The sequence below is a fragment of the Pyrus communis genome, chromosome 6 (genome assembly GCF_963583255.1).
Source record: "Pyrus communis chromosome 6, drPyrComm1.1, whole genome shotgun sequence".
NCBI classification, from domain to species: domain Eukaryota; kingdom Viridiplantae; phylum Streptophyta; class Magnoliopsida; order Rosales; family Rosaceae; genus Pyrus; species Pyrus communis.
Window position 1 is genome coordinate 610,163 of NC_084808.1, and position 14,932 is coordinate 625,094.

The window sequence follows — 14,932 nt, forward strand, 5'->3', positions numbered from 1 at the left end:
CCTTTGATTATCCTTTACCTTTCTTTGTTAGCCAATACCTTAGCCTCATTACAACCCCTTGACTTCTATCTTGATGTTATGTGTTCAATATGTGGAGTTTGAAATTGGTATGAGCATATGGAATCCCTGGTTCTCATTCTAAGTAGTAGCATTCCGTTCATGAGATCATATACATATCTTTGTAATAATTCCAGAAAATGCTTTCTTTGTTATAACGTATGTGAGTGCTAGTCTACATGTTTACATCAATCTTCTCACATATACCTAGTGTAGGGAGTGTAGTCAGAAAATCTGTGTGAAAATAGAGAGTATATCTAGTAAGGAATTGAGGGAATTCTCTAAGGCATGTTACTACATTCAAAATGTTGTTTTAATAGATTAAATGTGAGCTAGTAAGTGGTAACTAACTATGGTTAAGTGTTTGCTCAAGTGTAAAGAGAGCTAAAATCTGTGGGAGTAGTGTTCTTTAATGTGGCATGTTCATTGGAAATCCCTGAGGTAAATGTTGGAAGGTCTAGATTGTGTTTTGTTTGTTTTGTTTTGCTCGAGGACTAGCAAAAGCTAAGTGTGGGGGAATTTGATAGGAGTATATTTTGGCGACTTAGTTAGCTTGTTTTCTTACATTTATGTTGTTAGTTCATAGTTATTTTAGTATTTTGAGCTATTTTCGTGTGTTTGTAGGTCCAAATGGCTAAAGTAGCAAGAAAGTACATTTTGGAGCGGTTTTGGGCTTGGAATGGATAGCATATGGTTGGAGCAAGGTGGATGCATGAAATTGAAGACCAAAGGAGGCTAGGAATCTGCTATAGATATGGTAGAAATTAAGTCAAGATTTGGAAGTAAAGAAATCAACCGCAAAGAAGGAAACATGAGTCAAACTTCCTTATTTTGACCTTGTTTCCCTAAATTTTTCCTACATAAGTTCCAGCTGCCAAAGACGGTCCCTAATTAATTTAGGACACTTAAATACAAGTTCTAAAAGCCTTAATCCCAGCCAAAGGGGGATGCCGCACCCACCTTACCCTTTTTCCTTCCTTGCCGTGCAAGGGAAACCACATTCCTTTTCCTATTCTTCTTTGCCGCAAGTTTCCTATCCCTTTTCCCTTGGGATTTTGACTTTAATTCTCCTTTTCCTTGAGGATTTGGGGTCCAATTCTTTCCTAAACCATTTAATTAAAGTTAAGATCCTTCTTCTCAAATATATACTATTTGTTGCACCCATACACACATCTATTCACTCACATACACAACCAGCCATCATACATCCTTCTACACATCATCCAGCAACCTTCATCACCTCCCATACACCATTCCACACTTCTTCTTCCACCATATCTCCCTGCCATTCATCTATCCTTCACCCTAACACATTATAACCCACTTTTCACACCGTAAAACCTTTGTGCCGCAGCATAGCAAGGAAGAAGGAGAGGAGAAGCAGCCTTGGACGTTTTTGCATTCAAGTTGGATTGTTGGAACGTTTTTAGGTGTAATCTATCTTTTATTTTCAATGTTTAATTTAAGTTTTCTTTTTTTTGCTGTGAACATGAGAGGCTAAACTTGTTTTAGCTAGGGGAAACTTTGAAACCATGATTATATTTGTGATATGAATTGATTAATTCCAATTGTGATTTCATAAATTGTGAATGCAATTTACTTAACCGTTTGATTAAGAACTTATTCTTGTATATTGATTAAGGAGGCCTACTTAGTTTGCATGCTTGAATTTGATGCTAGAATATAAGGGAGTTTCACATAATCGTTACAAACTTATATTCACAAGTAGTAAAGGTTGCTTGTCACAATCATGTTAAGTTAAATTCCTGGCATGAGTATCATGATGTCATAGTTACGAATGTCTTGTCAATACTTATGGTTTTCACAAAGCTTAATGATCTTTGATTGTATCTCTATTATGCTTTTCATGTAGGGAACTTTTGAAGAATAACTTGGGTTGACGATGCGTATCCTATCCAATTCAATGATTTAAGGAAAATCTGAGGGTTAATTAGTGATATCACTGTTAATCTGGGGTGTTGAGGTTCATGGTTTATTGAAAAAGCAATTGGAAATCAATTTGTGTTCAAATGTGTCATGTGTAGAAAAGAATCCTCTAGCTAGCTAATCATCCATCCATTTACCCAAATTCGTCCAAACTTTGTTTAAGTCTTTAAGTTACTTGTTTTTACTTTAAATTCATCAAAAAACCCAATCCCCTTTACTTTGTTGTGTCAAATTAGTTAGAATCTGTCTTATTGTGTGTTTTTAAGTGTTTTGAGTCAAAACTAATTCAATTTTCGTCCAAAGTAAGTCCTACAGTCTAGTTTGAGTCTATTTGATTGTTTTGTGTTGTTTTGAGTCATATAAGTTTAGTTAAGAGTCTTTGAGTTTATTTAAGTGTTTTTAAGCCTAGTTTTGTATCTTTGAGTCAGTTTTTATTAGATTAGCAATCCCTCCTAATCCCCAACCTAGAACGATCCCTACTTACATCTTTACTCGAACATTATCTAAACTCATCTCCATCTGCATAAGGAGTTCTTATCCTATTCTAAATCCTTCCTATCTGAATTTAGGAGTCCTAAAACAATGATAAGAACTAATCATTTTCCTCCATAAACAATGTTGTGTATCTGCCCTATAAATGCACACCTTTGCCGCAAAACAGAGGGGGGGAGGGAGTTTTACAGAGAAAAATATAGAGGAATAAACACATGGTGCTGCAGCTGGCAAGGAATGAGAGCTTTGAGCCGTGCCTACCATCCAAGGCCTTTGGATTGCTGGAGCGTTTCTAGGTGTATTCTGTCTTTAGTTTTTACTTCAATGTTTGTTTTAATTTGGATTTCAGTTATGATAGACATGTGGAACTAATTTCGTTTTAGCTAGAGGTGAATTCAAAGCCATGAACATATGTGTGATATGAATTGATTACATCCAGTTATTGTTTCATAAATCGTGAATGCAATTTACTTATCTGTTTGATTGATAACTTATTCTTTTATGTTAATTAAGGATGCCTACTTAGTTTGCATGCATGAATTTGATGCTAGAATATAAGGGAATTTCACCTAATAGTTATGAACTTATATTTATAAGTAGTGGAAATCACTAGTCATGATTGTGTTAAGTAAATTCCTGGCAGGAGTATCTGCTTTTCATAGTTACGAATGCCATGTCAATGCTTATGATTTTCTTAGAACTTAATGATATTTGATATGTATCTCTATCATGCATTCCATATAGGGAACTTGATAAGAATAATTTGATTGCGTTGCTGAGTCCAATTTAATGAATTTAGGAAAATCTTATGGTTAATTTGTGCAGTTCACGGTTAACTTAGGGTATTGTCATTCATGGTTTATAGGAATAATAACTGGAAATCGATTTGTGTTGCATATGTGTCATGTGTGGAGAAAGACCCTCTAGCTAGCCTTTTACCCCCTTCATTCACCCCAATTTAGTATCAATTATTTTGTTTTTTTGCTAGTTACTTAGTTTTAGTTTTAAATTTCATCCAAGCCAAACCCCCCGCCATTGTGTCATGTTAGTTTAGTTTTAAAATTCGTTCAAACCCGTCCCCTGTTAGTATTTTGAGTCAAGTTAAGTCCAGAATTCATCCAAATCACCCTTTAGTTCCTGTTTCGAGTCAATGAGTCAATTTGTTTATTTTACTCTGTTTTAAGTCAGTTTTGAGTCATTAGAATCTAGTTTTGTGTTTAAGTCAATTTGTGTTGATTAGCATCCCTTCTAATCCCCGGCCTAGAATGATCCCTACTTACATATACTACAATTGTCTAAAAAGGGTTTAATTTGTGTGTTAGTTTTTACCGCATCATTATGCAAAAGGAGTAGGGCAACACCAGCCTCTGTGGTGACATGAACACCACATCTACCCCCGCTCCATCTGATCATGCTGACCCGTCAAAGAACATCGTCCATGCAGGGAAGAGAACGGCATAGAACACTTGTTCGTCTGGCAGGTCATCTAAAATTTCCCAATCAGCCAAAATTGATGTGATAAATAATAGCACTCAAATTAAACCCTCTTTTTGACAATTGTAGTAAAGATATAAGTAGGGATCGTTCTAGGCCGGGGATTAGGAGGGATCGCTAATCTAATGAAAACTAACTCAAAGATACAAAAATATGCTTAAAAACACTTAAACAAACTCAAAGACTCTTAACTAAACTTATATGACTCAAAACAAACTCAAAAGACTCAAAACAACACAAAACAATCAAATAGACTCAAACTAGACTCTAGGACTTAATTTGGACGAAAATAGAAATGGTTTTGACTCAAAACACTTAAAAACACACAATAGGACAGATTTGACACAACAAAGTAAAGGGGATTGGGATTTTGACGAATTTAAGATAAAAACAAGTAACTAAAAGACTTAAACAAGGAACACAAATTGATTTCCAGTTGCTTTTTCGATAAACTATGAACCTCAACACCCCAGATTAACCATGACATCGCTAATTAACCCTCAGATTCTCCTTTAGTTATTGGATTGGATGACATCATTCGACAACCCAAAGCATTCTTCAAAAGTTCCCTACATGACATCATAATAGAGATACAATCAAAGATCATTACGTTCTATGAAAATCATAAGTATTGACAAAGCATTCGTAACTATGACATCATGATACTCATGCTAGGAATTTACTTAACATGATTGTGAAAACAACCTTAACTACTTGTGAATATAAGTTTGTAACGATTATATGAGACTCCCTTATATTCAAGCACCAAATTCAAGCATGCAAATTAAGTAGGCCTCCCTAATCAACATACAAGAATGAGTTATCCATCAAACGGTTAAGTAAATTGCATTCACAATTTATGAAATCACAACTGGAATTAATCAATTCATATTGCAAACATAATCATGGTTTCAAAGCCTCCCCTAGCTAAAACGGGTTTAGCCCCTCATGTTCACAACAAAACAAAGAAAACTTGAATTAAACATTGAAAACAAAAGATAGATTACACCTAAAAACGTTCCAACACTCCAACTTGAATGCAAAACGTCCAAGCCTTCTTCTTCTCTTCTTCTTGCTTGCTATGCTGCAGCACAAGGGGTTTAGGAGTGATTTTGGATGTATTTCTAGGTTAGGAATGGATTTAGGTTGGTAGGGGAGTGCGGCAAGGGATAGGAATGGTGTATGGATGTTTGGTTGAAGGTATGAAAGTATGGGAGTGGTGGAGAATGGATGAATAGCTGCGGCAAAGGGTGGTGGATTGTGTGAAGGATGGCAAATTGTGTGAGTGAGTGAATAGGGTTCTCAATGGGTGCGGCAAAGGCTATTTCTTTGAGGGAAAGGATCTTAACTCTTATTACATAGTTTAGGAAAGATTTAGACCCCAATTCCATAAGGAAAAGGAGACTTAAAATCAGAAATCCAAAGGGAAAAAGGGAAGGAATATGCGGCAAGGAAGGATAGGAAAAGTAATGTGATTTAAGGCTGAAATTAGACAAGGATTTAAGATAGAATAGGGATGTAAGGTGCGGCATTAACTAAGGTGAAAGAGGAATGTGATATTGTGACACAAAATAGGGAATAAGCACTCCCTTTGCACGGCAAGGGCAATAAGGGTGCAAGGAAGGTTTAGTTTGTGTCCTAAAATGCATAAGAGTCCTCAATGTTGCTGGAACTTAGGGGCTTTTAGGATTAGGAAAGGTCAAACCAAAATAGGAAACCTTGGCTTAACTTTCCTACTTCAAGTAGGAAACCTTCTTTGACTAGGAATCCTTCTTTGATTAGGAATCCTTCTTTGATTAGGAATCCTAACATCTTTAGGTCTTCAATTTCATCCATTCCTTTTGCTCCAAGCATATGCTATCCATTCCAAGTCCAATTTTGCTCCAAAATGCACCTTCTTGCTACTTTAGCCATATAGACCTACAAACACACGAAAATAGCTTAAAATACTAAAATAACTATGAACTAACAACATAATTGTAAGCAAACAAGCTAACTAAGTCGCCTAAATGTGCTCCTATCAGAAATCAAGTGGTCTATTAAGAAGTCTACTAGAGCTTGTCCTTTGACGGCCTTTACTGGGATGTAAATGACCTCATATTGATTAAGAAGCAACGCCCATTTGACCAATCGCCTTGTCAAGACTGGCTTCGACATGACATACTTAACGGGGTCGGCCAATGCGATTAGGTGTATGGTGTATGCATGCATGTAATGCCTTAGTTTTTGGATGGCGAATACAAGAGCAAGACACATATTATCCATCGAGGGGTAGTTTAGTTCGGTACCAGTGAAAGTCCGACTAAGGTAGTAGAGTGCTCTTTCCTTCTGGATTCATTCTCTTGTTTATGACAATAACACTTGAGTCACTTACAAAAGCTTGACATGAGATATACTTCAAAGAATACGCAAAATGTACATGAAAATGAGTAGTAAATATATAAAAAGGAATATTTTGTCCTAAGGACCCTTGGGTGGCTTGTGAGCCACTTGTACATTTGTGCTCCTTGTAATCACCACCATCTTTTATGATGTCCTCCACGTGCAAGGGAAAAATGTGGCCCAATCATATCTCTTGTAGTTACGATGGAGATATAAACAAAATTTCTCAAACCCATCAAACAAAGCAGAGACACACTCTTGTTGGAGCTGCTTTGTCGTTTAGGACTAGTTCATCATACGCTTTCAGCTATGTATTTGGCGTTTGTAGTTGGCAGATTTGTACGGCACCTTGTTCAGCTTTTGTTGTAACGCAACCAATGTGGTCTCATGTTCGTGACACAATTGATGCCACACAGTTATTGACCATGAGTAATTTTTGAAAGCTTGTGCAATTTGATCGATCGGATTATCAGAATCAGCCTCACTCCATCAAAAATCTATGGTTTCCATGGTTGCGAAGTAAGTGTTGGGACTTGTATTGTGCTTGGCTTGTATTTATAATAGATGAATTTGGATGTCATTAGATTATCTACACTAGCAAAAATCTGCATGGACATGATAAATATATGACAGTCTGTTGTAGGTATATTCAGTTCGTATACGGTTTACAACCAATTGGTTCCAAATTTCGACGAAATCCTTAGCCTTTTTCTACAACTACATTAAGGTTGTGTTGTGGTTGCTAGAAATTATTCAGTTTGTAATGGGGTGTGACATTTGACGATTTTCGTTGTGTGTTGATTTATGAGTAGTTATGAATATTTGTGTCTGGTCTACTGCAGTCTTGTTAGTTAGGTCTTTCATAGTCACCATTGACACAAAATCTGACAAGTACACAGAAACATGTCACCACTCTCACAAGCAATCTTAAACATTGTTTGAACATTTGAGAACCAAAAACTATGTTATCATCCAACAACCACATCAAATGTTAAAGACATTCTACACACATTTGTGTTCCAAAAAACATGTACTTATCCCACTCCCGCATCCAATCTTACAGACATTCTACAAAGAATTGAGAACCGAAAAACATGTACTAATCAAACTTCCTCGTTGGTGAGCTTGGAAAGTAACTTTGGGATTGGTTGCTGGATTTGGATAGGGAAGGAAGTTTCAAGTGCCAGAAGGAACCTCGGAAGCTTTCACACGATTAACCTCCTCAAAGAAACGCTTGCTCGTTTTCTTTTAAATAAAAAGAAAAGAAAAATATAACCACTTGCACTAATTCTTTTAAATGGCATTTTTTGTGCCAACCGTGCCAAAGAAAAGTAACCTGGAACGTCCGGCTAGGTCGAGACCATGCACAATCACGTTGCCCCTATACTAGATTTTGCAGAGTTATATTTTCCATTACAAAGCATACCGCCCGACAGCCCATCAATAATACACAAGTCGAAGAAAGCAAACAATATTCAGTGAAATATATATCCACCTTAGTTTCCAAAAAAAAAAAATATATATATATATCCACCTCAAAACCCAACCCCCGAGTCAACTTATGACAAACAAAATAAGACACCGCTATAGTTCCTGCAACATACAGCACTCAGCAATGACACGAAACTGGTCAAAATCAATCCTACACATCCAATCTCATACACGAAAAGTAAAACAAGAAAATATATATAGAAGTTTACGATGAAATGAGCAGCAGGCAGTTGAAAGCTGTGTTTCAAGGATGCAAAAATTCCAGCAGAAGGAAATTTCACCGGGGCTTTTTCCTTCAAGACTCCGGAGCCGGTGCTGGTGGCTTCAGAAGCGGTTGAAGAGCCTTCACAACAATGCTCATATTTGGCCGGAACTCAGCTTCATATTGCACACACAATGCTGCAACAGCTGCCAGCTGCATCAACAAAACAAAAACTGCACATTCAGTTGCTAATTCTATAAATAAGCAAAAAGCCAAAAAATACCGAGCACACCACTAAACATGTAAGATGCATTCGGGCAGGCAGGTGGAGCGTGCATATGGTTGTGGGAATGTGTGTGCTTAGAGAGAGTTTGTGTGTAGGCGTATATGGACGTGGGGAGGAACGAAGGATACAAAGAGCGTGTGTGCTCAGAGAAGAGGGAGAGAGAAACCTTAGCGACACCCTTAGGAGGATACTCCTTTAGCTTTGGATCAACACATTGTTTAACTTTGTCTTCGCTCAATCTTGGAGTAGCCTAAAGAAAAAAAGGCTAAATGTCAGGTAAAATTAAGTCCAACAGAGAATTGGTAAAGCATCAAAGGAAATGTTGTTCGAAGAAAAGCAAGTATATAGACTTGCCCAAGTAACAAGACTCTGCTGTCCACGAGGCATTGTATGATCAACAGGTTTCCTCCCAGTCAGTAGTTCTAGTAGAACCACTCCAAAGCTGTACACGTCACTCTTCTGTGTCAATTGACCAGTCATTGCATACCTGCGGAATAGTTTTGCTAATTCAAATTAATTTTGATCTATTAACTATTTACACTTCACAAAGACTGAAAAAGAAAACTGAAGTAAATGATATAGGGATGATTCGAAATAGGATATATTATTAAAGGTGCTTCTGCAAGAAGAAAAAAAGCAATTTCTTGAGGAAGCAATTACTTGACTGATGCCTCTGATATAATAAATATAAGATATTCAACTACCTAAACTACTCCTCAATAATAATATGATCCAATGAGAGCAACTATGATCATATGCATTTGAGTCATGGACATGTCTCTACCAGTCTGGATCTGGCACAGTTCCCGTCGAACACAATCCTATACTAATTAAAGATTATAGAATATTCATCCAAACTGCCACTAATTGTGGTGGCAAAGGTTATCTGAAAAGTTCTTATTGCATCTCTTTAGTTATGAACTGCTTGTCCATATATAGCACTTTCCTTTTCTTTGATTAAACTTAACTTCTTCTCAAGAAAACAAGAGAGAAAATAATATTAAGAGGAAGGAGTGCTTTCAGATAAAAGTGAAGTAGCAGTCGACCAAACTAAAATGCACTCATAACAGCATGCTGCGAAAACTTGAAAACAAAGACTGAAACAACAAACCCAACAAAAGGAAAAAGCAAGGGACCATAAATTATATGAAAATAACCATATAATTGTGAAGGTTTCAGAGCCATACTCTGGGGCATGATAACCAAATGTTCCCAAAACTCGAGTAGAATGAAGACGAGCAGCCATATCAGGAGCCTGATTTGACAGATTAAAATCTGCTATCTTGGCTTTAAAATCTTCAAAGAGAAGCACATTGCTAGATCTTATATCTCTGTGTATGATAGCAGGTTGAACCTTCTCGTGTAAGTATTCTAACCCCCTAGCTGCATAAACTGCAATTTTTACCCGCTGCATCCAGTCTAGTGTAGGGCCAGGTTGAGCCCCTTGAACTCCCTTTCTACCTATAATTGCACTTACATTCAAATTAATGTATTCTAGTTTCTACAAGAAAAATTCAAATCAAGTGAAGATGAATTATAAATTAAAAAGGCAAGATGGTTTTACAAACCATGTAATATGTCGTGTAGAGATCCCATGGTTGCAAACTCATAAGCCAAAACACGCAGACTTCCATCAACGCAGTAACCAAGCAACTCAACAAGATTTTCGTGCTTCAGTCTTGAAACCATGGAAACCTTTAGTAAAATATGTCAAGATGCAGTTAGATACGGTAAGAAACAAGTAGTCACATATCACATAACTAAATTGCGATACAAGTATACTTCAAATGACAGAGTTGCAGACAGACCTGGGTCAAAAACTCAACATTTGTCTCAGGTTCAGAGGCAACATCAAGCTTCTTCACGGCCACAGCTTTACCATCATTCAAGCTTGCATAATATACTCTCCCATACGAACCTTCACCGATCAATGATTTGGATCCAAAATTGTCAGTCTTCTCTTTTAGCTCCTCCACAGATAATTGAGGCACTTCAATAGGTGGAGCAGCCTTCTGTACTTCAGATTTTACAGGAGCTGACACCTTAGATCCCTTTTGGTTCCCTAAACATGCAGGAATGATGAAGAAAAGTAAGTGAAAAGTTAAAGGAAACACACAAAACGAGAAAGAAAATGAAAGATTCCGAATGATCCACTAATATTTAAATAACGAAAGAAATAAAATAAGGACCCTACAAACTAGTAAAAACTTTAAACAATTACGGAAATTAATAGAAATCAAGTTACAATATTTTTCTAAAGATAACCATATGTTTTATAAGGCATGTCCTTCTATTGAATTTTTTTTCAGTAATTCAACAGTAGCTTCAAAATTAAACTACAAATAATAATAAAATACGTTCATACTCTTTAACTCATGCTCATGCATATGTTAGACCATTATAAAAGATCATAGAAAACAAGTTATATAAAATAGAAATAGAAAAGAATCATATGTTAAATAAAGAGACCCTTCCATTTGTTCCATTACTTTCCTAGCAGTTAAAAAAAACAATTAAAATATTGAACTTATTTCAAAAATTTCTAAATATAAAAATTTCTCATACAAGAAGATATTCGAAGGATCCATCTTAAAATGGAACATCAATAACTCCTCAGATTCTCCTTCACGAAGCTAGTTAAATAAGGGCCCCTTTGGAAATGCTTCTCTAGACTGCACTCCTGTAAGTGCTTTTACTGAAAGAGCTTTTATTAGATACCCATTGAATTTTTAATAAAAAACCATGGTTCTTTTGTAATCAAAAGCAGTTTTAGCCATCCTAAGAACACTTATAAACAGGCCCCAAAACTTGCTTGACGAGGAAAAATCCACAGATACACCTGAATGGACAGGCATGCAAGACACTTATCCAACCAATATACCTTTAGGTGATCTGTAACAGCTTCACAAGCTTCATTTAATCCATGATATTATATCTGCCTACTTATGCTCGAAAGCTGAGATCCATAGAACAAAAATTTCTGTTTGGAGTTAAATTCATAACTGAGTGTGTTCAGAAACTGGTGACAAATATGGATAGTGGTAGAAATGCCTGACGTGGCAAAGGTCATATAATAAACGTGGCAATGGAATAGTGACGTTTTCAAGAATGTTGTTGTCACTGGCATAATGGCAGTTGCCTAATGGAAGCGGAGAGTAAATTAAGAAAATGACATCCCAAGGAATTACCTTGAACTTAAAATTTAGAACTTTAACCATGATTCTAAATCACTAGAAACTTCAAGAACTAAAACCTTAGGTCACTAAAATGATTTCCTTTTTTAAATTACATGCAAATCTGCTTATGGAAAGTCAGAAAATGTACCATCTGCATAGTGCTTTGGGCTCTTCAGGTGTTCATTTTCGTTTGATGGATAAGACTCTTCGACGTGACAAGTACAACAGAGCCACCTGCGCATCCTGACTTTCTTCCTCAAGTATAAATCGTCCTCAGCACTTGTATCCTCCAATCGTACAAAGTAACCAGGGGGGGGAGCATGTGCCTGCATTGTGCCACAGTAATATGAGTGGATTCAGCATCATCACATAGTAATTACAATCTAAAATGAGAAAAAGCTCTCATAATTGAAACATTTCTGTTGGCATCATAGTGAAGTGTTCAAGGAGAGATTACAACAAAGATTATAAAGCAGTTCCAGCCATCTTAGGCTTTTGCTTATGGGTTTCACTATGTCTCCTATTAAACAAGTCAACCCAAGCGCCAATGAAGTTTAAGACTACATAGACCCACACAATTGGGTAAAGTAAGAGGCAATTTGTCACAGCCATTACAGAAATAATTTTTCCTTTTTTTCAATTTTTTTTTTTTAACAGGAGAAACTTATAATTCTATGAAGGAACATTAATGCTTACCAAAATATCACAAAAAAAAAAGTTGTTGGAATTAAAATCAGAAGGAGACAAATACAAGTGATGGAAACATTTAATCAGCACACAAAAAAATAGCCTTCAGAACCAAAATGTTAAGACTTTAAAGTAGCAGACACAAGAATGAAGATATTGATCATTAAGAAAATGAACACTGCATTGCATTTGCACATAAACTAGAGCTATTATATAAGCATGCAATTCCAATGCACGATCAAATGATATATAAACATTCAAAATAGCAACAATCAATTGAATTGAAAGAACATCAACAATAACGAGAAATCAAATCCAATTCATCCTTAAATTAAACACAAACCAACACAATTAGGAATTGTACCTCGCATCATCAATCAAACAAAATAAAAGCAACCCATTAATCTTACCACCAAACCACGGCGACGGCAATCAGCAGCGTCCATTAAGATTAAAACACAAAATTCAAAATTTAACGATCAAACCAAAATCAATCGATTGCAGAACAAAAACAAGAAACCCAGAAATGATTCAATCCCAATTCTCCAAATTAACCAAAGAACCTCAGAATTGACAAACCGATTCAATACAAGAACAATTACAAAAAAAGGAATTGAAATGAATCGAGCTGTGGGATTTGGAAACTTGGGATAGGTCGAATTGGGGATGAAATTTAGATTAGGAAATCAAACTTAGCACACAGATCGAAATGGTATTCACAGGCAATAAAGAACAATGCAAAGACAAGAGAAATTAAAAATATATACGGATGAAAACGACTACCTCTTGCTTCGCTTTCTCTCTCTCTATATATCTCTCTCTGCTGCGATTCTCTCTCTCCTACCTCTTTTAGGGTTTGTGAGGGTAAAGGGGACAGGTAGGATTTGAAAGGGGCTTAGGCTGTTGCTTTCGGGAGGGTGGGATACTTGAGAGGTTGGGTTCGTTTTTTGAGTCGTTGTTGAGAGAGAGAGAGAGAGAGAGAGAGAGAGAGAGACAGAGAGGCAACGCGGGGTGGCCGACTGGCGAGGCAAATCAACAAATTGGCGACGGACAGGGAGATCATAGGTATCCTCCCATCCTATTTTCTTTCATTTATTTCTGGTAAATTTTGTCCCCTCTCTCTCTCTCTCTCCCCCTCTCTGTCTGAGTTAGTTTGTTTCGTTTTCCCTCTCTAGTAACATACCGATGATGTGGTAGAAGCTAACACACAAATTAAACCTTTTTAATGCAATTGTAGTATTAATAAATAAGGATCGTTCTATCCGGGGATTAGAAAGGATTCTAATCAACACAAACTGGACTAAAAAACTGTAAACTAGGCGAAACTAACACAAATAAGAACTAAGGGGTGTTTTTAGACGAATCTTGCACTGAAACAACTAAATTGCAGAAACAAAGTGAATTTGGACGAAAATTGGGTGAAAGGCTAGCTAGAAGATTCTTCTCCACACATGAAACATATGCATGCAAATCGATTTCCAGTTATTATTCCTCTAAACCATGAATGACAATGCTCCAAATTATTCGTGAACAACACTAATTAACTCTCAGACTTTCGTAATTTCATTGAATTGGACTCAGCGACGCAATCAAATTATTCTTATCAAGTTCCCTATATGAATAACATGGTAGAAATACATATCAAAGATCATTAAGTTCTGTGAAAATCATAAGCATTTACAAGGCATTCATAATTATGAACTGCATGATACTCCTGCCAGAAATTTACTTAACGCAATCATGACTAGTGACTTTTACTGCTTGTGAATATAAGTTCATAACGACTAGGTGAAATTCCCTTATATTCTAACATCAAATCCCTGCATGCAAACTAAGTGTGCACCCTTAATCAACACACAAGAACAAGTTCTTAATAAAACAAATAAGTAAATCGCATTCATTTTTTATGAAACAATAACTGGATGTAATCAATTCATTAAAAACATATGTTCATGGCTTCGAATTCACCTCTAGCTAAAAAGGAATTTAGTTACACATATTCGTCATAACTAAATAAAAACAATCTAATTTATACATTGAAACTAAAACTAAGGATAGAAAGAACCCAGAAAAGCTCTAGCAATAGCAGATTCAGCACCCCCTCTCCTAGATGGCAGATTTGGCTCCTCCTTTCCTCCCAAGGCTGCGACACACCTCTATTTCTCTCTATTTTTTTCTGTCCTTTTTTTTTCCCCTGAAAGCTGCGGCAATAACTTGTATTTATAGGGCTAGGGCACGGCCTACTTTGTGGTGGAAAAGGATTGAGTTGTTTGCAGTGTTTTAGGACTCCTTAAATCAGATTAGAAGTGGTTGAATGTGATAAGGAATCCCCCTTACAACTGGAGATAAGGTAAGATAGAATAAGGATAGGATAAGATTAGATAAGGTTTGTTAAGGATAAGGTTGGATAGGGTTTCCCTTTAATTTCTAATTCCTTGTCTCCCAAGCCTCACTCTTAATTTCTCCCGATTGTAGCACATTTCTAGCATTATTTAAACACCAAAAACGTCCATCCAAAGTGCTCCCTACGCATGTTATCCAATCCAAGTCCAAAATTGCTTCAAATTGTTCCATTTAGCCATTTATTGTCATCTTTGCCAATTAGACAAAAAACACACGAAAAATAGCTTAAATCAGTATAACAAATAGAAATTAAAATGCAATGAAACAAACTAACAAATTCGCATAAATATGCTCCTATCACATACACAAATAGAT

General features: G+C 36.3%; 1 protein-coding gene across 2 annotated transcripts; it reads right to left on the reverse strand.

Moving 5' to 3' along the window:
* Window positions 1-7,833: 7,833 nt before the first annotated feature.
* Window positions 7,834-13,371, reverse strand: LOC137736827 (PTI1-like tyrosine-protein kinase 2). 2 transcript variants are annotated; one of them, XM_068476106.1, is made up of 8 exons: window positions 12,998-13,371; window positions 11,676-11,853; window positions 10,160-10,413; window positions 9,920-10,046; window positions 9,539-9,812; window positions 8,706-8,838; window positions 8,518-8,601; window positions 7,834-8,278 (listed from the first exon to the last, which is right to left on the reverse strand). In XM_068476106.1, exons 2-8 carry the CDS (start codon window positions 11,767-11,769, stop codon window positions 8,159-8,161), a joined length of 1,086 nt encoding a protein of 361 aa, XP_068332207.1. In that variant the 5' UTR covers window positions 11,770-11,853; window positions 12,998-13,371; the 3' UTR covers window positions 7,834-8,158. The 2 variants fall into 2 exon arrangements, with proteins under 2 accessions (XP_068332207.1, XP_068332206.1); XM_068476105.1 differs by lacking the exon at window positions 12,998-13,371 and adding an exon at window positions 12,625-12,957.
* Window positions 13,372-14,932: the final 1,561 nt, after the last annotated feature.

Bases quoted from the DNA above. Each gene is read 5' to 3' on its own strand.
- LOC137736827 (XM_068476105.1), bottom strand. From the start codon at position 12,660: ATGGACGCTGCTGATTGCCGTCGCCGTGGTTTGGTG. The intron at 10,047-10,159 runs GTCTGTCTGCAA...ATTTTACTAAAG, and splicing joins ATGTTGAGTTTTTGACCCAG to GTTTCCATGGTTTCAAGACT. The intron at 9,813-9,919 runs GTTTGTAAAACC...GTGCAATTATAG, and splicing joins TCTACACGACATATTACATG to GTAGAAAGGGAGTTCAAGGG.